Source organism: Mandrillus leucophaeus, unplaced genomic scaffold (assembly GCF_000951045.1).
Source record: "Mandrillus leucophaeus isolate KB7577 unplaced genomic scaffold, Mleu.le_1.0 Scaffold1000, whole genome shotgun sequence".
Taxonomy (NCBI): domain Eukaryota; kingdom Metazoa; phylum Chordata; class Mammalia; order Primates; family Cercopithecidae; genus Mandrillus; species Mandrillus leucophaeus.
The window spans coordinates 600,837-625,071 of NW_012098100.1; the positions used below are offsets into that span (position 1 = coordinate 600,837).

The 24,235-nt window shown below is 38.0% G+C and overlaps 1 protein-coding gene across 1 annotated transcript; it reads left to right on the plus strand.

The window, feature by feature from the left end:
- The first annotated feature begins 2,062 nt into the window (after positions 1 to 2,062).
- IVNS1ABP (influenza virus NS1A binding protein) lies at positions 2,063 to 23,144 on the plus strand. The gene is made up of 16 exons (XM_011973229.1): positions 2,063 to 2,090; positions 2,372 to 2,762; positions 8,378 to 8,605; positions 10,151 to 10,279; positions 10,491 to 10,660; positions 10,787 to 10,862; positions 11,995 to 12,168; positions 12,476 to 12,601; positions 13,975 to 14,103; positions 17,925 to 18,054; positions 18,305 to 18,529; positions 18,967 to 19,088; positions 19,182 to 19,308; positions 19,392 to 19,523; positions 19,640 to 19,813; positions 21,251 to 23,144. The coding sequence occupies exons 4-16, from the start codon at positions 10,169 to 10,171 to the stop codon at positions 21,502 to 21,504; spliced, it is 1,950 nt and encodes a 649-aa protein (XP_011828619.1). The 5' UTR covers positions 2,063 to 2,090; positions 2,372 to 2,762; positions 8,378 to 8,605; positions 10,151 to 10,168; the 3' UTR covers positions 21,505 to 23,144.
- The last annotated feature ends 1,091 nt before the right edge of the window (positions 23,145 to 24,235 follow it).

The following is a 24,235-nucleotide window of genomic DNA, read 5'->3' on the forward strand; positions in this document are numbered from 1 at the left end:
ACTCGGGAGGCTGAGGCAGGAGAATTGCTTGAACCCTGGAGGCCGAGGTTGCAGTGAACTGAAATTGTGCCATTATACTCCTGGTTGGGAGCAAAACTCTGTCTCAAAAAAAAAATAAATAAAATAAAATAAAATAAAATAAAACAATTTTAAGAGTATACCATAATAAAAGTTATGTATGGTCTCTCTCTCAAAGCATCTTAGTGTACTGAACTCACCCTTCTCCTTCTGGTGATGTGAGATGATAAAATACCTACATGATGAGACGAAGTGAGGTAAATGACATAAGTATTGTGACATAAATAGAAAATTCCAGAAATAACTCATAAGTTTTAAACTGTGCACCATTCTGAGGAGCACAGTCCCCTCTGTCCCTGCCCAGACTGCCATTAGCCAGTTGCTGTCTGGGTTGTGAGACTGTTGCAGTGTGACAGTGCTTGTGTTCACATAACTATCATTTTATGTAATAGTACCCCCCAAATGCAAGAGTAGTGAGGTAATATTTTTGGGCCATGGTTGACAAAATCTTGGAAAGTGAAACCAAGGATAAAGGGGACTGCTACATTAAGAGCAAAATCTTACAACATAATTTGTTACTTTAAGAGGTTGAAATTAGCCATCAAGTTCCCTGAAAGGCAAATGGAATGCATAAGTTATGCCATTATTCATAGAGAAGGTAATAAGAAAATTTGCAATTCCATACAAAGCAAAAATACAATGAGTGTAGCACACTGTAGCTTTAAGAAAAGTGTTGACTGTTTCAGGTCACAAAGGCACTAGAGTACAGCAAGTGTGACCATGTATCCAACAGGCCATGCAGTCATGTGCCTACCCAGAGTGGGCAATTCACACTCTCCCACTGGAAGGATGAAACCCATTGTATTAAAAGAGTTTGAAAGGTACGTACCCTGATAGTTTCATTTGTAATAAAAGTAAACATTGCTGTCAGTTATTATCAGCAAGACAAAACAAGAGCGCAGTGTCAAATGTCAGTCTTTTTCCCCTTAAGAAAGATATAAAAATCACACTAATAGACATCTTAGTTCTTGTTTCATCCTACAATTGAATTCTCAGTGGTGGGGTCGGGGGAGACATGCAAGAAATCTGTGAGGAAAAAAGGGGCGGGGAATAAGTCTCCTTGCCTCAAGATTTTAGAATAAAAAGTTGTAAACCTTCTATTGCAGATGAAGGCTCCCAAAATTTACTTTTCCTGCTTCCATAAGCATAAATAAAGATAAAAACGGGAAGAGGTATTGACAAAGAGCTCCTAGAATGTCTACAAATTTAGGTGAGTGATCAAACACAAAGTTAGGCCTAGACAGCTTAAGTGTCCTCCACAAATCAGGATAAGCGTAACAGGACATTAACCTGGAAGCCTTTACCAAACTCTAATTTGGATATAATTTTACCTCACTACATCCCGCTCCTTCAATCAAAAAACCTTTCCTGCCTGCCCTTCAGAGTCCACGAAGTTGCTGCCAGATCCCAGCTTAAATCACGTTTCGCTTTCACACATCTCCCTCCTGGGCAAGGTGGTGGGGTGGATAATGAAGTCTGGCACCTGGTCTAAAGGGCCCCAGGAGGTTAGGATAGGAACTACCACTTCTCAGGCCTGTTTTATTTTTCCGGAAGAGGGCAAGACCAGTAGAGAACTGACTCAGCGTCTCCAACAAAAGGAGAGCTGCACGCAGACAAAACAAACCCGGGGCGGGGGGGGGGGGGGGGAAAACTGGAAGTAAACTGGTGTTTGTGGCACCACTGATAGTATTATACCTTCTCTGACTTCTCCAATTGTTTTTTTCCCCAAGGGACTCAATCTTCTCACCCAAACCAGGCCAAATGAGGGGTTAGTTGTTCGACTTCTTCTGAGAGTGCCTCTCTTCTTTCTCACACTCTGCAAGCCTCCTCCCCGCACACGCCACTTCCCCCCCGACCCCAAAGTTAAGAGCTCATGCCCAGCTAGATCCTAATGTCCACGGCAAGCAGCTGCAGTCTAGGGGGGTTGCCTAGAAGTAGGTCTGACGCCGAGCAATCTAATCTCCCACGTCTGATCTCTCAGGCTATTGTGCCTCGAGGGGAAGTCAGTACAGGTGAGGGCGGCTGGAGAGAACCAGTTCCGGAACAGGCAACGCACTGGACGAAGTGAGGGTGTGGGGCAAGGAACGGAGGGAGGGACAAACGCGCGATAAAGAACGAGGGCGCCCCCCGAGCGCCGCCTATCTCCTCAGATCACCTTGCGCTGACCTAGTTGCACCGAGAAAGAAGGAACCCGAGTCGAAGAGGGAGGAGGGCGAGGCGGGATGTGGGCGGGGCCGCGGGCGGGGGCGGGGCCTAGAGCGGGATCTTTATGGGGCTCGCCTGTGATTTGCAGATGGATTCGAGACGGAAGCGGGCTGGGAGGGGTTGGCGGCGGCGGCGCACGTGGTGACGTGCAAGGGGGTGCGGCGCGAGCGGTCGGCGGCGGCAGAGGCAGTGTCTCCCGGTCGCGCGTGGAGGTCGGTAGCTCAGAGCTGCTGAGCGCAGTTTCTGCGCCTGCTGCTTCGGCGCGGCTGTGTCGGCGAGCGAGCGAGTTCCCGCGAGTTCTCGGCGGCGCTCCCCACTCCTCTCAGTCTCCACGGACTGGACCCTTGTCCTTCTACTTGACCGCTCCCCCCTTCCGCCGCCTCTTGGCGCCTTCCGTTGGGCTGATTCCCGCCCGCTTCCTCCTGCTTCCCATCGAAGCTCTAGAGATGAATGTTGCCATCTCTTCAGAGATGAACCAGGTAATACGCGCTGGTTCTACGAACGGCAGATGAGGGAGAAGGCGCGGCTAGAATCCGAGATGAGGGGATGGCGCCGGCGGATGGGAAGAGGGTAGGAGGCGCGGAAGCGGTGTCCTCATCAGAGGAGGCAGCCCCAAGCGGCGGCCGCCACCGCCGCCGCCCTCTGGGACGTGAAGCCCGCGCCGCGCTGGGCCGGCGCTCCAGCGCTGCCATGGTTGCCGAGTCGCGTTGGCGGCCGAGAGCGGGCGCTGGCCGCCTCGGAGAGCGCGGAGGCTCGAACCCCTTTTCTGCACTGGCGCGGGGGAGGCAGGCTGGGAGGAACGAGAGTTTTTTTGCTCGAAGGGTTTTGGGGGGCCTGGTTAGGGCGCCGCCGGGAGGGGATGACCAACCGGAAGGAGGGCGCGGGACTCCCCGTTCGTGCTGTCAGGAGCGGACGCCTCTCCTTGGGTTTGCCTGGGGTGTGGGATTCTCTTCTGGAAGAGCTCCCGGGACTTGGCGCGTGTGGGCGGGCAGCCAGCCCCGGGCCTGGAGTAGGGTGGCACGGAGTCCCCGATCGCCGTGGGCCGCGCGGGGTCCTTTGTTCCCGCTCCACGTTGCCCGCTTTTCTTGCCAAGCGCGGGGAGAAGGGGGCGGGAGGAGGGAGGGAGCGGCTGCCCTGACGTGTCGGTACTGAGTGACTGCAGGGCTGGCCAATCCCGGGCGGGGGTGTGCGGGCGCTGGGGGCCTCGCCTAGCAGCCTTCGGAGTGGGCGCGGGCCTGACCGCGCGCGGAGGAAGGCCTGGGAAGCTTTTTCTTTTTTATGAAAGAAATAAGTGGCAAGATTTGCTCTTTTTCCGTCCCTCCACGCTTTTGGTTAAGTGTCTCTGATTATAAGCTCTTGATGATAGATAGGAAGGTATCAGGCTGAGGGTTGAACCTAGGGTAAATTGAACTACTAGTTGAGAACTACATTTACTTCCCCCCCGCCCCCCAGTCCGTAGTGGACGTACCTATTGGTTTGAGGCAGCTGACATTTCAAGGAGAAATACAGATGTCCAAGAGGGCGCATTTTGTTCATGTCTGTTGCAGTGATGGAGCGTTAGAACACCTTGGCGTCAAGCTATTCGTTGTGTTGTGATCTTCTGTCTACTAATAGATGACAACTCTGGAAGCCTAGTACCACTCTTAACAGATGAATAAGTACAGCATAGACTACAGTGCCACAGGCCATGCTTTCTTTTAATAATTCTAGCACCAGTGATTGATTTAGGAAAAACAAAATACTGATGATTACTTTTAGGCTAAAGCCTGCTGACACTTCTGTCTTAAAGATACTGAAGGAGTAGTTGTATTGGTTAAGTCTGGACGTGAGGTAAACACGGACTTTAGAATTGGATTGAGACTAGTATCATTTAATGCCAGCTGGCAGGCTACTTATCAAGTCCATAATTTGGTAGCCAGAGGTAAACGGAACTTGAGCCACTGACCAAAGAGAGCCCTAGAATGGTTTTCCTGTGTTTTCCTAATAAATGAAATCTCTAGTTAACTGATAGATACTAATTTCTATAGCCAATAATTTGTAGTTGATTTTCTAGCTTTCCCCCCAAGACAAAACATTTCAGGTTTTAGTCTTAGTTTTAAATTAGTCTTTTTGGCTACTTGGTTTTGGAAGGTGGGATTTTGTTTTTCTTGCTTGAAGGATTTGTTAGATGGTAATTAAATGTAGTTTTGCAAATACGTTTTTAAATATGCTTTCCTGTTAAGGAAGTATCTTAATAATTGATATTAAGATGAAGTAACTCTAAGTAAGTCATTTCATCCACTTTTTAGCAGTGCGATTGTATAGTCAAATCCTGCAAATAGGAATTCTTAAAGGTTGGGGGTCTTCCCACCATGTCATGTTCTAGTGTGTGTGTGTAAATTGAAGTATTGTAAGAGAGTGATTTCTGGGTTTTTGTTAGAACAACAGAAAATACACACTTGTAAACTACAAGTTGTATATCTTGTAAATGTTTCTGAACCTATACTTAACATCATACTATTATATTTTTGTTATTAACATGCAGATACCTCAGCATTAGAACGTCTCAAACCAAATTCTTCCTTTCCTTCCCTTCTCCATGTAGCAAACTATAAACGACTTTGTGTTACGCTTTTTGGTAACTGATTTTAATAAGGATACCACATATCTTAATTTTGATAATTGATTTTAATAAGGATGCCACATATCTAAAATAAAATATCTTAAGTCCTCACTGCCTTAAAGGAGCACGGGTGTACAGAATCTTAACTGCCCTGTTTCCATGCTTTACTCATTCCTCTAGACCATCCCCAACATTTCTGCTAGGATGCCCTATGCCTCCTTGTTTAAATCCTTCATCTGCTTTCCATGCTTAGCATTGTTTAAACCTTGGAATTAGGCTTTCTTACTTCGTTGCCCACTATGACCATATGCATCCTGCAAATCTACAATCTGTTGAAACTGAAATAGCTGCCATTTCTGGAATATATTTGCTAATACCTTTTTTCCTTCCTGTTCAAGCTATTTTCATAGCTTGTTTTATCTTTCTGACTGCCCTGTGAAGTGTTCAAGGTTAGAGAACTGAGTTAACTTTTATTGTGTTATGATACGAGCATTCCATTTCAGTTTGTGCCTTCACATTTGGTGCAAATATGTTTGTGTTGTAGTGAAAGAATTACAAAACTATGAGCATGGATGGAATGAATGAGTTCAGTGAGTTTTCATATACATAGATGGTGAGTGATGGTGGTTTTAGAGGTTACATTGGAAAGCTGTAACTTCTGGTTTTAAAAAGATTTGTTGATTTACTTTGTATTATAAAGTCTTTCCTTTAAAATTGCAGTTGATGGCTACTTGGTGGGAGCTGACTGCCCTCAAACGATTGCCTTTTGCTTTATCTTGCTCTTACTGAAGGCCAGAGAAAAATGTTAGCAGAGGACATATTGTACCTTTTTAACAACTTTGATAAGCCTGTTGAATTGTATTTCAGTTAAGCTAATCTTTCTGGGCTGTGAACTTCTTCTGGGTGTTATTAAAGCAGTTTAATTACTCATTTATGAGTCTTCGATATCCCTTGCAGTGGCCATAGAAGTATCCTGAATTTATCTGAATATATTGCATTTGATCCTTGTTTTCAGTGTGTAAGAATAGTGACCTAGGTGTAGATTTAGTTGAAAGTATATTTTAAATACCAAATAATTCTATGTTTTATATTCTTATATGACTCTGGGATGTTTGGGCTTTTGGTATGGATTTTCAAAGAAAACAATTTTCCCCATTTTTTAAATTCCACTAGTTATCATGCTTGAGTTTTATAGACCAAATAAGATCCCCTGTCAGTTTGGGGAGTAGTTTAAAACTCTTGATTTGCCCTAGCTCACTTTAATGAAAGTAAATGTGAACTTTCAAAAACATGGTTTGCAACAGGAATTGATCTGATCCCCTCCAAAATTGATCTGATCCTTGAGGTGGGTGGGAAGTAGGAATATAGTGTATGAGGACAATAATTAAATAAAATAAGTTTGCATTAACTTAAATGTCATCTAGATTTGGGCTGGCTTTTAAAATCAGGTAGCTTTGTACTCTGGTCGTAGATATTAAAGAGATGAGGTTCATATTATGACCTTGATGTACTAAAAACGAGGTACTAATAATCTGTTATGGAATTAGAGTAAAAAATAAATAAAAATCAAGTACTAAATATAGGATTCATTTTACTACAAAACTCATAATAATATTGTACAAATTTGTCTGATGCAAATCGCCCCAAAAATTCTCCAGTGTTTTCTCCAAGGGCTGCGGTAATTTTAACCATTTTTTTCCAAAATAAATTTTAGGTAGAACATTCAATTTGTCAAATATAGTAAATGGATACCATTTTTGTTTTTGGTTAGATCAAGTTTACAAGTAAAAAATGAATAAAACTGGTGAAAGTTTAAAATAGTACCTTCATATTATCTTTTTGGCTTTTCAGAGGATGCATTTTAATATAACAATTTGCATAGGGACTCCTTCCTCTTACTCTTATTTTAAGAGCAGTTTATGAAACTGAAGTTAGGAGTTGCCAACTATGCCTGTGAGTTGACCATGCCAGTATATATCATATATATATGAAAATTTTCTTAGCTTGAGCCAGGTCTTGGCTGAAAATGTTTGAAGGTTTCTTTAGGGTAGTGTGTTCTCTCTGTGTACAAAGAATTGTGTATATTTGGAAAACATTTGCTAGAACTAGTTTCTTGAGAAAAGCCAAATTAACTAACCTAGATAAAAGGTAGAGCAGAGGAAATCAATATTACCTAATGCTGTGATACAGTTTTAATGCAGGGGTAAGCATTCATAACAATCCCAACCTGAATTGGCATTCTTGGGTTTCCTTGAAATGAAACCTGTTACAGAGAAACCTGTTAGGACACATGTTGAACTAAGCATAGTAGGTTTGTTGAATTTGAACTGAACCAGCCTGCAGTGGAGTCCTGTGGTAAGTGATTATTCACTTTGACATAATTGTTAGATTTAGAATTGTTGTATTGATGTATAAGACAGATAATAGATCCATAAAAATGAATATATTTGCACATATTTCAGGTAAGTTATTTCTTAGTTCTGGTTTCCAGAATTAATAGTGGTGTAATAGCAGTTCAGGTGATTAAAAAATAAGTACCATCTGAATTTGACACTAGTAATTGATGATGTGAAAACGAGGGAGGGAGAATAGGTAGGAGGACTGATTACCTTGAAGATTAGGTTTGAACCAGAATGATTCCATTGGTAGTTTATTACGGTATATGAGAAAAATGATCATACAAAGCACAGGCATCAGTATTTTCCCTTCTGTTTAGTTTGTTCTAACAAATTACTCACCTTTATGTTCAAGATTTTAGGCTAGTCCTGGTAGAAAGGAGATGGGATGGATACAAAAGATGAACAAGACAGAAGCTTTGCCCATGAGTCAAGGAAGATAAACAAGTATATATAAATACAGCATGAAATAGACCAGCTGGAAGATCATAAATACCTCTCAGAGAGGGTTCTATATGTGGAACATGAGGAGAAACTGCTTCCCAACTGGGAGCATTTGGCAGAGGCTCTATGGCTGTAAAATTTCCTCTGGCATAGGTTGGGTTAAGGGCCTTCCAGGTAGAGAGAAGAACTTGAACAAACTTAACAGAGTCTGGGAAGTGCAGAGTTCATTTTGAGGAACAGTAACATAGTATATATGCTTGGGAATAATGCCTAAGGTTGCTTGCTGGCTCAAAACAGATCGCATGTTGGCATATTAGTTGGAAATTAATAGTAAAGAATATTAGAGTTAAACAGTATTGACATTTGTTCTGTAAGTCTTGTGCTTTTATACCTCTCATAAACACGTCATTAGTCCCCGGTCTTTGGGAAAGGACCGGCCTTTTTTTTTTTTTTTAGATCACTTGGGTTGTTACAAGTTAAATGAAAAATGTTTATGTGGAATTGCATTTGTGTTCTTTTTTTATGTAATGGGAATATTTTTGCCATTTAGCTCAAATCTCTTGAAGATCAGGACTTGTTTTACATGATCTGCTCTACCTAGATCAATGAGTCTTTGATCATTCTGAATAACTCAAATTTATCATTGTTATAGATTATGATGCACCATTATCACAGAAGAAATTCGTGTCTATAGCTTTTAAGGACTTGATTACATCATTTTCAAGCCTGATAGTTTTGGAATCACCATTAGAGCTTAAGACACATCTGCCTTCACTTCAACCACCTGTCTTCATACCCTGACGAAGTACGCCTTTTAACACTCCTTTGTCCTTGGATTACTTAAGAGTTCCCAGAAATACATTTGCCACCAACAGAGTAGGTAAGTGAATATTCTCTGCCTAGTCCAGTATTAAGACATATTGTTTTTCTGAAGATGATATGTCGAGTACAGTAAACCTTTCATACTTTTTTTTTTAAAGGCAGAGAAGTCAGTAATCATTTGAGTATAAAAAACATTTTCATATTTTTCTTTTCTATATTTTGACTTCAAAGTAAAATTTCTTACTGCCTTTTTTTTTTTTAAATTAGAGAGAGAGGCTCTCACTCTGTTGCCCAGGCTGGAGTGCAGTGGTGGGATCATAGCTCATTGCAGCCTGGAACTCCTGGGCTCAAGTGATTCTCCTGACTCAGCCTTCCTAGTAACTGAGACTAGAGGTGTGCGCCGCCACCATGACGGGTTTCACATTTTCTGTAGAGAGAGGATTTCACTGTGTTTCCCAGACTGGTCTCAAACCCCTGGGCTCAAGCAATCTTCTTGCCTTGGCCTCCCTATTACTGTTCTTTATTTTGTTTTTTGAGATAGAGTCTCTCTGTTGCCCAGGCTGGAGTGCAGTGGCACGATCTCGGCTCATTGCAACCTTTGCCTCCTGGGTTCAAGCGATTCTCCTGCCTTAGCCCCCACAAGTAGCTGGGATTACAGGTGCCCACCACCACGCCTGGCTAAATTTTGTATTTTTAGTAGAGACAGGATTTTACCATGTTGGCCAGGCTGGTCTTGAACTCCTGACCTCAAATGATCCACCTGTCTCGGCCTCCCAAAGTGCTGGGATTACAGGTGTGAGCCATAGCGCCCGGCCTATTACTGTTTTTTAATTATGCATTTTGTGTAGTCATTAGTCAGTTGTTTATAAGTAATGGTAAAATGCAAAAAAGTTTTAAGTTCCCATTTATATTTATATAATCTGATGAGATAAGTGATTTAGAATATATGAAAGGAACAGAATATAAGTTCATTTTTAATCACTTATGTTTCAAAACATTTATAAAAATCATTTTGTAGATACAGTGACAAGACTAATCAGACTTTTTAAGTCTGTGTATATGGCAAGGGAGGAAGAAAGTAGGCAATTTTCTGCATATAAATCTTGACTGTATATAATTTTGAAGACTAGGAGCAAATTGGGGGCCCTTTAAGGAAACTGAAAAGGGGCAGGATTAGGATAAATAATAGTTTTTCTCACTTGTAAAGTGAATGACAGGAGCCCAAATCCAAGGAAACCTATATGTACTGGCTATTTTACCCTTTCAGGCTTTTAGGTTACTTGTTATATGGGTTTGGGCAGGATGGAGTTTCATTTCCTTCCCTTCAGAATCAATTTGCTTAATAGGCATGGGAACCCAGCCAAAATTGTTGAGATAGCTGCTACTGTTTGAATCTTTTGAAAGTCTTATGACCAAAGTATTAGGGAACAAAGACTTGGACATTCAGCACAGGTGTTGTTTCAGCTATGTTTTTGTGTGATGAAATTTTTATGTATCATTTATAGGATGGAATTTGAGAATAAAGAGACTGTATTACTCTTTAGCATTATATTTTTAAAACCATTATTTGCAAGTAAAATAACTCGGCTTGCTTTTCATTTAGCCAAATTTATAAGGAAAAATGATTCCCAATGGATATTTGATGTTTGAGGATGAAAATTTTATTGAGTCTTCTGTTGCCAAATTAAATGCCCTGAGGAAAAGTGGCCAGTTCTGTGATGTTCGACTTCAGGTATTTAAAACTTAATTCAAAATTTATAGAATTTTTTATTACTAAAAGCCATAGGTTCTTAGATTTGCTTATTTTCTTTTACATAGGCATTTAATGAAATGATTTTTTAAAAGAATACTGAGAAATGTAAGATAAAGCAATCTGATGTAGTAATTAGCTAGAGAAGCACATAATCCACACTACTTATAATTATAATTCTTCATAATTTCAGGTCTGTGGCCATGAAATGTTAGCACACAGAGCAGTGCTAGCTTGCTGCAGTCCCTATTTATTTGAAATCTTTAATAGTGATAGTGATCCTCATGGAATTTCTCATGTTAAATTTGATGATCTCAATCCAGAAGCTGTTGAAGTCTTGTTGAATTATGCCTACACTGCTCAGTAAGTACATTTGAAGTAAACCATATAATTAGGGAATATCTTCAGAAAATTCCAAGTCTTGCTACATATATTTAAATTAAGTGTGTTTTAAGGCTTTGGTATCATAAATAACTTTTTTTTTAATAGGTTGAAAGCAGATAAGGAATTGGTAAAAGATGTTTATTCTGCAGCAAAAAAGCTGAAGATGGATCGAGTAAAGCAGGTAGAGTATCAGAAGTAAATAAAATCACTTATGGAGTCTTATTTTGTGTTATTGCAATGCTGAATTTATCATGAAACATCTTGTTAGTCTCAAGGAATTGACAATGTCCCTTTTTTCCCTCAGAATAGTCAATATGTTATTTTAACTGTTTGGCTATAATAATGTAGCAAGATCACACTTCTCAGATAACTTGGGCTAAAGTCTTACCCTTTCAGCAGTCTTCTCTGGTAGGGTGGCTATGTCAGCCTTTGATAGCATGAATTGAAATAAATGTTTTTCTTAAGAGTTAATCACGTAACTTATGTCCTCAATTCTGTGTTCTCCTAAACTTCCTGTGCTCTCTAAAAGTATTCCTTCTAGAATTTAATAGTAAAAAGTACTTTTGGAAAATAGGCATTTAATCCCCTAATGTATGGGGGCCAGTAAACTTAAGGCCTACCGGCCAGCTGCCTATTTTTATAAAGTTTTATTGCAATACAACCATGTGTGCTCATTTACATATGGTCTAGGCTGCTTTCCAGCTACAATGACAGAATTGAGCAGTTGTGACAAACAGTATGGTCTACAAGCCTAAAATGCTTTTACTATCTGGGCCTTTAAGAAAAAGTTGTATTTGCTAGCCCTTCTTCTAATACCACTCCTTGGCTCAAAAATCCTTCCTTAATTTACAGCACGTATCCCTGAATTTAGTATTCTAGATTTTCCCTAATATAGTTGCTGTTTTTCCAAAACTATTTCCTAGTTATCTTTTCTCCAACCAAATTAAATTGTTTGCAGCATCTTCTCTACTTCTGTCTGCATTCAATATCAATATCATCTCTCCTGTAGAGCCCAGTTCAGATATTGTTTCATGAAGCCTTACCACATTATTCTACTTAAAAATACTTATGTGAACTTACATAGCATTTCAATTTGTTGCATCTCTCCTTAAACTAAAACTTACATATCTGTATAGCATAATTTGATGTTTATCATTTGTATACATGTTATTACCACTATTACATTTGTTGTATTAAGACAGTGATTTTTGCTTCATCTTTGTATCTTCATATAGTGTTTACCACACTGAACATTAAATATTTGTTGAATAAAAGATATGTAAGTGTTGGCACTCATATATTTCTTTTCCAAGGTTTGTGGTGATTATTTACTATCAAGAATGGATGTTACCAGCTGCATCTCTTACCGAAATTTTGCAAGTTGTATGGGAGACTCCCGTTTGTTGAATAAAGTTGATGCTTATATTCAGGAGCATTTGTTACAAATTTCGGAAGAGGAGGAGTTTCTTAAGCTTCCAAGGCTAAAGGTAAGGAGTGAACTCTATAAACAGATGTATACTATCTAGTTCCAGGCATGGAATCTTGGTCTGTGTTTCAAGCAAGTGAGTAGTGATTATGAAATGGTACATCGAAATTATACTGTTGTTCTTAGCAGCGTAATGAGTTTCTATCTACCAGTTTGTTTACTTTGTTTTTGATTACTGGTTCCTTACAAATTAGAGTAAATGTATGGAATGAATTGTGCATCTATGACAACTTTATTATGAAATTGGGAATTAAGCTGAGAACTAGAAGTCCAACACTGATCCATGTCATTGTTTTTTCCAATTCTAGTTGGAGGTAATGCTTGAAGATAATGTTTGCTTGCCCAGCAATGGCAAATTGTATACAAAGGTAATCAACTGGGTGCAGCGTAGCATCTGGGAGAATGGAGACAGTCTGGAAGAGCTGATGGAAGAGGTTAGTTTTAAAGTAAATGGGATTCAACCACTTTTAAAAATTATTTTGCTATAACATGAAGGATTCCCTTTCACTTTTATTTTATAACCATGACCCTAAAGAATTTAAATTTTGCTATAGGTACCCCTAAGCTGAGAAACAGGGGGGGTGTCCAGGTGAGCTGAATGAACTGTTCAGTTTGGTCTTCTGCTTTTCTTTTTTTATTTCTTTGCTTATTATGTGCTGTTAACTTTCTTTAAAGTAGCTTGTAATTTGCTTTAGAAATGGGAAGTGGTACTGAAATTTTCTGTAGATTCTTAATTTTTCTTCACAGGTTTTTGCTTTAAATTTGACAAGTAGGTAAAAGCTTCTAATGGTTGTTCCTCCCCATTGATTTATCTCCCCATAGGTTTATTAACAAAACTAGGATACCCAAGACTGAAGAAACAAGAAGAAACCTCAAGTGTATTGACACGTAAAGAAGCAGCAGTCCTGCCCCAGTTCTCCTAAGAAAAATCCGCTGTGGGCAGAGAACGATGATGATTTAATGGTGTTTACTCCTTTACAGGATTCTTGTCTTTAAAGCTGTGTGTTTTTCAATGGTGTTGTTCATACATATAGTCACTCACTTAACTTGGGCTACTTTTTTAAAAAATACACAAGATAAACAAAATTGATGGAGAAATGGTGGGAATTGAAAACACGCAGGTGGAGCAGTGGAGTAACCTTAAGTTTCACTCTCCACTTAAACATTTCAGAGTTCCTTTGAGAGCTTACCAAATCTGTTAGGCCTGCAGAAACACTGTCATCATTATGTTCTAAAAGGGCTAACAGATTATCTTTAAATTCTATGATTCCCACTTGAAAGTCAGATGCATTTGCTGTATATTTGCATCTGTCAATGGAGATAACTCTACAGCTCGCTTGAAATTTTGCATTTGTTTTTTCTTTGTTTTTCTTGACATTGCTTACAGGAAGGAAATATGTTTATGCAAACCAGACCACTTATCTGCAAAGGTGTAAACTATATTCAGTATTTTATTGTAAATATGTATATTATTTAAGAGTATATATTGTATTAGTGCTTTTTTCTTACTGTTATATGATAGAAGCTATGAAAAAAATGAAGATTTCTTTCAAGCCAATCAAGCCAACGACTCTTCAGCCAGTATTGAAAGATTTTGTATTTGATTTTGTTTTTTTGTTTTTGTTTTTGTTTAAATTTTTACCACCATGACATGTATTTTTCTTTACCTCCGGATCCTGCCAGAGTAATATGTCAAGAAGTTCAAGAAGCACACTGGAGGTTACCTTGAGGCGTTTGTGTAATCTGCATACTAGTGGAGTAGCCATGGTGACCGTAGCCACATGGGTGTTCTGTTGCTGTTTTGCAGGTTCAAACCTTGTACTACTCAGCTGATCACAAGCTGCTTGATGGGAACCTACTAGATGGACAGGCTGAGGTGTTTGGCAGTGATGATGACCACATTCAGTTTGTGCAGGTACACATTGCACAGTCTGAGGTAACCTCAGGTTAAAATTTGACTAGAGAATTTGATAGCATACTTAAATTTTCCTTTAATAAAGGAAAGTAGACCAATTTCATTGGTATAACTGGACAGAAACATTTTTGGGAGAAAACAAGCATATCTTAGAGTTAGTATTTTTGCCACATGAAAAGATATTAACGAATTAGGAAACTCTATTGAAATTTTTTTCTCATAAAGCAGGAATTACAAATAGTAAAGACCAATAAGATGGAACAATATAGAAATTATTTGGGAAGATTATGAAAAGTAGTTGTTTGTGGCAGGCATAACTGATAAACTCAGTTTTTTTAAAAAAGGGGCAGGGGGACTTAAATTGTTGATGGCTATGAAAGAAATTTTGGATGTTAACTACTGAGCTGTCTCACTGGAAATTAGAAATGGTATAGGTAAGATGGACTATACAATGTAATAAGTTTAAAAGTGGTTGATCATATGTTACAACCTGATCTAGATGTTTCTTAACCAAAATGAATTAAAATATAGTAGAGTTCCACTGTGCCGATTGAGTTACTTTGCATTTTATAAAATCCAATTTCATGTCTCCCCTACGGGTAAACACATAATTATTCAGACACATTATCAACAATTACTAGAGAACAAACTTCTCAGGTCTAAACTTTTTAAGTTTATGGACAAATACAGAAAAGTACACAAGTCATAATTGCCACACAGTGAACCTACCAGTGTAAACACTACCCAAATCAAGAAGAGAAGGTTTCTAGCATCCTGGCAGCCTTTCTCTTGCCTCTTTTTATTTGGCCTTTAGCTCAAATTATGTTTTTGAGGGACAAGCTATAAAGTAGTTGACTCAACCCAGACTGAGGAATGCTTTTCTTTAAAAATCAGAGGGTAAGTGGTAGACTTAGTAGTAGCCTATATGGTTACAAATTATCAGGTGTTAGCTCTCTGGTGTCCTGTGGCAATAGTGGGTGAATATCTTTATTTTCTAAAAGTTTTGGAATTTGAATTAGTTGAGAACTTAGTTTGTACATTTTGAATATATTGAGGATATTTTCCCCCTTAACTCTAAACATTTCGAGTTAACATTTTAAAAGTATGTTTTCAACATGCAGAGAGGTTGAGTGCCCAATAAATGGCAGGCCATAGTTCGGTATGGCAACACAAAAATGTGTCTTGAGAGACAGTTTCTGCTTGTAGGACCTTCTAAGAGTGGGCAAAACAATACAGGCTTATAAGGGGTAGCTATGAAAGGCCTAAAGGGGAGGACACAATGAGACAGGAGAGAAGCCAGGGATATTTCACACAAGAGGTAACTTTTGAGCAGTCTTAGGATTTAGAGGAGTCTGCATAGCAGATAAAGGGAGAAGTGTTAGATAGCAAAGAGTATCGAATGGGGCTTATACTTTATCCTATAGGCAGTGGGAAGCCTTAGGTAAGACTACAGTGATATGAAAGTTATGCATTCACAACTTTAGTAATAGTGAAAAACTGGGGAACAGTCTAACTATTAGGTGGCAGTCTCTGGGCTGGGATATTCCAACTGATTTCTGGTTTTTTATTTTCTAAAATTGTTGCCTTGAACCCTTCCTGTTTTGATAACCAGATGCAGAAGATCAATAAAAGTTTGAGCCCAGTTTATAGACTATTGCCAGTAGTAGTTCAGGTTTTAAAAAAATCATGAGGGCTTAATCTAGGGGTATGAAGGAGAAAGGATGGATTTTTTATGTATGTCTATAAGTAGACATTTATATTAACAAAGGTTGACTTAGCAGGCCTTAGTGATTGCTTAGCAAGATGAGGGAAAAGGAAGAATTTGAGAGTAAGTGGGATTCTGACATGTGTGACTCATTAGAATGTGATGCCATGAATAGAGATCATGAATTGAAGAGGATGAGAGGGACACATGTTAGACTTCAAGAAAAGAAAAAGAACATTGAGAAGAAGCCATTAGAAAAGTTACAGGACAATAAGAATCTAATCATGTTGTAAAAGCTGCCTAAGGTAGGAGAAGAAAATTTGAAGGAGAACTAAACTGTACACTGTCAAATCCTCTGGGAGGTCATGTAAAATAAGGTTTAGGGATATATCCTTTACATATAAAGGATTTAACCAGCATTTCTATATTATGTTTGTTATTAGGCATTGTTATGAAGCATTGCTATAGGGCCTTTCTCTTCCACAGTCATTTTCTCTTAATTATAGTTTGTATATTAGAACAGTTTTCTTACCCCAATACAGCCTCAATGTAAGCATCATCCATTTGTGATATTTGGATCCCTTCTTCCCATAGGTTGGGATGAGGTTTTATGTACTTTGTAATTCATAATAATAGATAAGGTTAGATAAGTCTAACCTTATTTTTTATTCTTAATATTCATAGTATAAAAGTGATATGAACAGATGCATTCACAACTTTAGTAACAGTGAAAAACTGGAAAACAGCCTGTCATAGTGTAAATCTGTTTCATACTATGACGTAACTTGTCATAGTATAAAAAGGGTGGGGTTTATCTTCATAAGTCCTAGTCTTTCTTTTAGCTGTATTGCCTTGGGCAATGCGTATCTTCTTGAGTTTCAGTATTTTTATCTATAAAATGGGTAGATAATATCACCCTCACTGGACTAAAAAAGATGATGTAAATAAAGTATCTAGTAATACCTAGGTACATAATAAACATCTAAGTGGAATTTAATGATAACCACTGATGATATATTCCCTGCCTTTTCTCAAAATAGCCTATGTATGTTGTAACCACACTGAGGCCTAACTTTTGATATAGCTTTTTCTTATAGCTTCAAGTAGCTACCAAAATCTTTTTCTCTATTACTTGTTATGTGGCTTTTTGCTTCCACTAGCAACAGAAATTTCCATTAGAAATTTTACCTATCCTTGTGGTCTGGCCGTCTGGACCAGCACAAGTGGGGTGAGCAAACTAGGCCAGGTGCTGAAGGTGCTACCTGTTCATTTGGCAGTTCCTCTCAGAGTAGTCTTTACTCTTCCAATTCCAAAAGATCATATCCTTTGGAAGTGGCAAAGGCTAAAGTAATTGGAAGGAAACCATCATGGAAAACTCATACATGAGAACACATGTGTAAAGTAGTTCTCTTACAATTATTTGGATATTGGCAGCTTTGTTCATTTCTCCCTCTTTAGTGTTCCTGTATATTCTACTTTTGTGAATATTTGGTTGTTTTTAGTAATGTTTCATTTCTGATTACTGTTTCTTGTGTTTTGATGTAATTTTGTCTAGAAAACCACTCTATAATACCTAAAGAAATATTCTTTTAAGTGTTTCTTGTAATTGCCACTTTTTTCCTGTAAAGTACTTTCAGAGAAACCGGATGAATCTATGTCTGCTTACGTTTTGCTGGCATTGTATGAAGGATACCTGTACATATGATTTAGTTAGGTTTGACAGTTTCATGAAAATAGTGGGTTAAATGTATTCTCTGTTAATTCATACTATTTTAAATTTACAACATTCTTTTAGAAGATTCTATACTTAATATAAAAATCTGTGAGCTTATATCAATTATAGATTGGTTTTTTTCTTTCTTCTATTGAGGTCTTGATTTGCAACATGTTTTTCAAATTGTTAAAATTGAGCTTTTTCCTACCTAGGGTAATTGTTTAGGTGTAGTTGTCTCATCATTAAGTGGAGGTGGAAGTATGCCAGTAATTTGTGTCATTTGGAAAGTGCTGGCTTGAGTTAGTGTCCTATAAATGTCATATATAGGTGAAGGATACTCAATGTTGTGGAATAGCTCAGGAACAAAGGTACATCAGATGTGGTCTTTGGCTAGGTTTCTGTAGCTACCTTTTGATTTTGCAGAAAAAGCCACCACGTGAGAATGGCCATAAGCAGATAAGTAGCAGTTCAACTGGATGTCTCTCTTCTCCAAATGCTACAGTACAAAGCCCTAAGCATGAGTGGAAAATCGTTGCTTCAGAAAAGACTTCAAGTAAGTATATGACACTTGCCAGTTGTTTTCAGCATTGTTTTCAGCTTACCTATGTTTAAGAAGGAGTGTTGCCAATTTAATACCTTTTAAATTGACTACTCGAGGAAAAAACTCAGAAGCAATTAAATTTGGAAAATGAGAGCAGATTGTTCCAGTCTGGGATGTGGAGACTGTGGAGTCCAATTCAGGATCATATACACCAACCAAAAGTAATAATTACATCTTAAACCTGGAATTCTTGTGCTTACAGATAACACTTACTTGTGCCTGGCTGTGCTGGATGGCATATTCTGTGTCATTTTTCTTCATGGGAGAAATAGCCCACAGAGCTCACCAACAAGTACTCCAAAACTAAGTAAGAGTTTAAGCTTTGAGATGCAACAAGATGAGCTAATCGAAAAGCCCATGTCTCCTATGCAGTACGCACGATCTGGTCTAGGAACAGCAGAGATGAATGGCAAACTCATAGCTGCAGGTAAGAACAGAAGGATGAGTGACATAACAGAAGCAGTCAACTGGCTAAGCATGTAGATGGGCATTTTTGTAACATGCAAACTTTCAAAGAGAGGGTTTAATATGCCATCTTTCATGGCAATCCAATAAGACAGGGAAATAACAATACTATTGAATATGGCTAACCTTCAGTTCAACGTCTGTCTCTAATTTAAAAAAAAATTATGTCGTGGCTAAATTTTTCTAATTTTCAAGCCAAGACTTAAGCAGTTTACTTATACTGATAATGTTATTTTTTTTAGCTATTACAAGCACTTAAGTTAAAAGATCAACTAAGGCATCCCTAAAAAGTTTTAATACTTTTTCTCATTGTGCAGATTTCTTAAACTTACAGGACTAGAAACCATGGCCCAGTTTAATACTTTAAACATAAGTCTATATGGTCTTATTTTTTACCAGGTGGCTATAACAGAGAGGAATGTCTTCGAACAGTCGAATGCTATGACCCACATGCAGATCATTGGTCCTTTCTTGCTCCCATGAGAACACCAAGAGCCCGATTTCAAATGGCTGTACTCATGGTAAGCACATCATGTTCCAGGAGCAACCTATATTTAGCTTTTTCCTCATAACTTCAGGATGTTGGAAATTCTCATCTCTCACTTTTGGCATAGGGCCAGCTCTATGTGGTAGGTGGATCAAATGGCCACTCAGATGACCTGAGTTGTGGAGAGATGTATGATTCAAACATAGATGACTGGATTCCTGTTCCAGAATTGAGAACTAACCGTTGTAATGCAGGTAATAATTTTCTCCTGAGATATCCAGTATTTAAATATGATAATTAAATTATCAATATATAACTTTATTTTATACTTACATAGGAGTGTGTGCTCTGGATGGAAAATTATACATCGTTGGTGGCTCTGATCCATATGGTCAAAAAGGACTGAAAAATTGTGATGTATTTGATCCTGTAACAAAGTTGTGGACGAGCTGTGCTCCTCTTAACATTCGTAAGTTGATTTTTTTCCTTTTTTCATTTTTTTTTTTAAGACCTTTAAATTAACAGTATGTGTAGTACACACTTAAAGTCTGGGAGATATAGCAATAATCTTGACTTTTCTTGTAGGGAGACACCAGTCTGCAGTCTGTGAACTTGGTGGTTATTTGTACATAATCGGAGGTGCAGAATCTTGGAATTGTCTGAACACAGTAGAACGATACAATCCTGAAAATAACACCTGGACTTTAATTGCACCCATGAATGTGGCTAGACGAGGAGCTGGAGTGGCTGTTCTTAATGGTGAGTGTTGAGATTTGGAGAAGTGAAGAGTAGATAGTGGCAAGACTTTGTTCTAAAACTCTGAGAGAAAAGGTCAATGATAACTATAGTTGTACAGTTGAGAATTCAGAAGCAGTCATCTCTGGTGATGCAATGGAGATTAGGGTGATTTGTCCTTTAGAAATACATTTGCTAATCAAAGACTTATAATACTTGATATATAACTTAAATTAATTTGCCAGTCTTTTGATGGGTGCACTGAGTGAATTTCCAAGTCATTTTCTTCTATAAAATATATCCATAATGCATCATCTTGGATTTTGAGTTTCCCAGAGAACCAGAATTTAAAGAATCTGATCTGCAAAACAAAGTAAATGCAAATCCGTAGTCTTTTCCAACTGTCTACTCCATACCTAATTGGAAATATAACCTTTAGACTATTTTAACAAGTTTCCAAAGTATTAAACTTTTTAAATGTAGACATAGCTTTCTTTCCACATCCATTTTATTGACTTTTATTTAATGTCTAAGTATATAACCATAATTTAAAAGTTAGCATTGTTTTTGGTACCAGGCTGAATTTTAGTAGGCTTACGGCTCAACTGGTGAAAGCTTAAGGGTAGACACGGCCTATTGGCCTAGAGCCTTGTCAGTGTGGTTTACAGATACATAGAATGCAAGCTGGTTAAGTGATGGTCAAATGAAAAAATAATGAATTTGAGAATCAGTAATAAAATTTTTTCTAAGCTACATTTATTGCTAACATTTTATCTATTTGAAAATTGTCATAACTCTGTTTCCAGAAGAAATTTCTGTACCACAATCATTTTATTTTATTTTTTAATTGAGACATAGTCTCACTGTGTTGCCCAGGCTGGTCTTGAACCCCTGGGCTCATGCAGTCCTCCCACCTTGGGCTCCCATAGTATTGGGATTATAGGCATGAGCCACCGCACCTGGCCCCAAAATCATTTTATACAGTTGGAAAGCCCTAAAATATTTTTCTGCTTTCCTATAATCTCTTCTGAGTCTTAATTCTGTACATTGGGCTGATACAAAGTCCAGTGCACAGAACTATTCTGGTTTGCTACTTAGTAGCTGCATCTATAGGATAATTGACCAGCTTCTTCCTGCTTCTTTTCTTCTTTGAAATAATAGTAGTAACTACCACAGAGTTTTTGTGAAAATTGTACTTTATTTAGATGCTGCTACTGCTTCCTCTCCCTTCCCCTTTTAAGTTGCCTAAGTTCCATATGGGAATGGTTTTTTTATTGATTTGATTCCCAGCTCTTAGAGAGTATTTGCCATATTAGTAGCATTTAATAAATTCTTTTTGACAGAATGAACAGGCATTTCTATTTTAAAAACCACTGATTTTTAAGCAAAAGACAGATTTAGGGGAGTTTTACCTTATTATACTTTAGTCTCTGGATTTACCCCATGTCATTTCTCTTTTAGGAAAACTGTTTGTATGTGGTGGCTTTGATGGTTCTCATGCCATCAGTTGTGTGGAAATGTATGATCCAACTAGAAATGAGTGGAAGATGATGGGAAATATGACTTCACCAAGGAGCAATGCTGGGATTGCAACTGTAGGGAACACCATTTATGCAGTGGGAGGATTCGATGGCAATGAATTTCTGAATACGGTGGAAGTCTACAACCTTGAGTCAAATGAATGGAGCCCCTATACAAAGATTTTCCAGTTTTAACAAATTTAAGACCCTCTCAAACTAACAGGCTTAGTGATGTAATTGTGTTTAGTAGAGGTACACTTGTGAATAAGGAGGGTGGGTGGGTATAGATGTTGCTAACAGCAACACAAAGCTTTTGCATATTGCATATTATTAAACATGCTGTACATACTTTTTGTGTTTATTTAGAAAGGAATGCAAAGATGAAGGTCTGTTTTGTGTATTTTTAAGACTTTGGTTATTTTACTTTTTGGAAAAGAATAAACCGAGAATTGATTGGGCACATCATTTCAAGAAGTCCCCTCTCCTCCACATTTGTTTTGCCAATTTGCACATTAAATAACTCTTCCCTCAAATGTGTATTATGGGGTAAGAGGGATAGGGTTTAAAGATGTAGACAGTTGGGTTTTTTAAGGGCCCTTTTTCAATAACTGGAACACTCTATAACAAAGGATACTTATTTAAATAGATGACATTGACTATTTTTGTTTTTATTAAAAGGAAGCTGACATGCCTACCAATATTTAATCTTTTATGATTGCCTTTTTATAACTTTTTATATTCTCAGCAGAGTGCTTTACCTATTGAAGTAAAATGTGGCAGGTTGGAGTTATTGAAGCAGAGTGGTAGTCTTCAAGTTTGTAGAGTAGGGGTCTTTTAAACTCTGTGAGTGCAAACTTCAGAGCTCTTGCCTCAGCTGCAGTTTTTTTCCTTCAAGAATGCAGTACTAACATTTATTTGAGTGGAGTTACTGAACAGTAGCATAGGTGTGATTTTTGGTATTTGAAACACTGGTTTTAAATATTTTGACTTGTTGAGGGTTTTATATAGCAAGACATATAGCAGTAAAAAATAGTGTTTTATCTTCTATATAATCCCTGTTTTTATTATTAACAATCCTAAATAGCAGCCCTCAATTGTGAAAAAAAATTATTTTAAACTACATTAGGTTGTGAATGCAGGTTTTATCAGAACTATGTTTTTGTTCAGTTTATCTGTTCTTATGGATAAATATTGGTTGGGATGACTTGGTCTGTAATGTGTAGTGCTACACACCTAACTTATGGTGCCAAAATAGCATGTCCTAATGCTTGCTGCTGATGCAAACACATTAAAGGTACTTTGCAGGAAATCCTTGCACCATGGGATTAATATCCAATTGCTGCTTGTACACTCATTCATTACTAAAAGTTTTGAGAAATTTTTTTCCAGTAATGAGCTTAAGAAATTTGGGGAAAATAACTCACCCGGCATCTTACATCTGAAATAAGGAATGATTGATATGAGGGTTTTTTTTCTCACAGAAGATGAGGCACACAGGAACCTAATGGGCCAACTGGGATGAGATGACTATTCAGTGGTGACTATTCTGAGATGACTATTCAGTGGCTAATTGGGTTAGGAAGAAAATAATTAGGTATTTTCTCCAAATGTTCACTGGTACTCTGCCACTTTATTTCTCTCATCTGTTACACAAAGAACCACCAGGAAAGGAAATCAGTTTGGTTGGTAACTCTGTAATTCCTAACACTGGTTTGGTTCTGGACTAAAACTACATTGACAGATTGAATTTGCCTAATATGATGACTGTTTTTAATATGGATCTGTATGTGTTCTATTCAGCACAAGGAAATAAAATTTTAGTTGAGGATTCAGCCTAAAATCCTTGAGATCACTTCTCATTTCATAAGTGACATGCTTAATGCAAATAATATATGCGAATACTTTGGGTCAAAGTTTTCCTGCATTACCTTGGATGCCAAAGAGGTAGTTTGGTGGCCAAAAAGTATCTTTTTTAAGAAGCTGTTGTAGCCAGTCTTCGTGAAGATGAGAAGTTTCCGTAAATGAAAAAAAGAAAAAACAGTACTCAATGGCCATTTGTTACTGTTAATCTGTATCTAAAAGGTACATACTTTCTTCAGAGAGGCAGAAAATGGCATAGCCTCAGCACAATTAAAAAAAACCTTTTTTAACCAGTAGGAATTTTTTAATCGTTTCAAAATAATATTGGTAATACCACACTTCTGGTCGATTTTAATAAAACACTCGAAATCTCCTAAAAAGGTAGCAAAACTATAAAATATCTAAAATTAACCAAATATTATTGGTTATACTCAGGCATGGATCTTTTATTATGAACTTTAAATGTAGGGTTCTGATTTTTGGCTTCTAGTGTGTCATGTACTTTACCACTGCTCAGCGTGTTTTCAAATTCCCAATAGTCATACTTTAGGGAAAAATCCAGGATTTGGGTATGTGATATATCACTAGAATCCTTGCTTAATTAACAAATTAGGTATGTACCCTATTACCTCTCCTGACCTCAGAATTCTTAAAATTGAAGAAGGCAAAGGAGGAGCCCCAGTAGGACATTTCTGTAACTGCAGAGTTGCCTTCAGAGGAGTGAATATGATTCACGCAAAACTCAGTTGCTGTCGTAATTTAGACGCAGCTGCTTTTTGTTGCAAAGATCTGAAGAGTCAGCAAGTGACACATAAAATACAAGGTTAATTAGGTGTAAGGGAGAAAGAAAACACTCATATATGAATCCTTAAATCCTTGGTAAGGCTGAGCTACAAATTTGGTCCTGTAAACAGGTTTTATTAAGTTAAATCAGTGTCTCTAGGTTAAAAAGGAGTAATTGCTATGAATTGCAGATATCCTTCATAATAAAACCGCAAGTTTCTCAAGAGTATTAATGACACTTTGAACAACAAGTGGAGTTTATAAAGAGGAACATACAAACTCA

Excerpts from the sequence above, each read along its gene's own strand:
- IVNS1ABP (XM_011973229.1), top strand. The coding sequence starts at position 10,169 with ATGATTCCCAATGGATATTTGATGTTTGAGGATGAAAATTTTATTGAG. Across the intron at positions 10,661-10,786 it reads AATTATGCCTACACTGCTCA|GTTGAAAGCAGATAAGGAAT; the intron begins GTAAGTACATTT and ends TTTTTTTAATAG. Across the intron at positions 19,309-19,391 it reads AACTAACCGTTGTAATGCAG|GAGTGTGTGCTCTGGATGGA; the intron begins GTAATAATTTTC and ends ATACTTACATAG.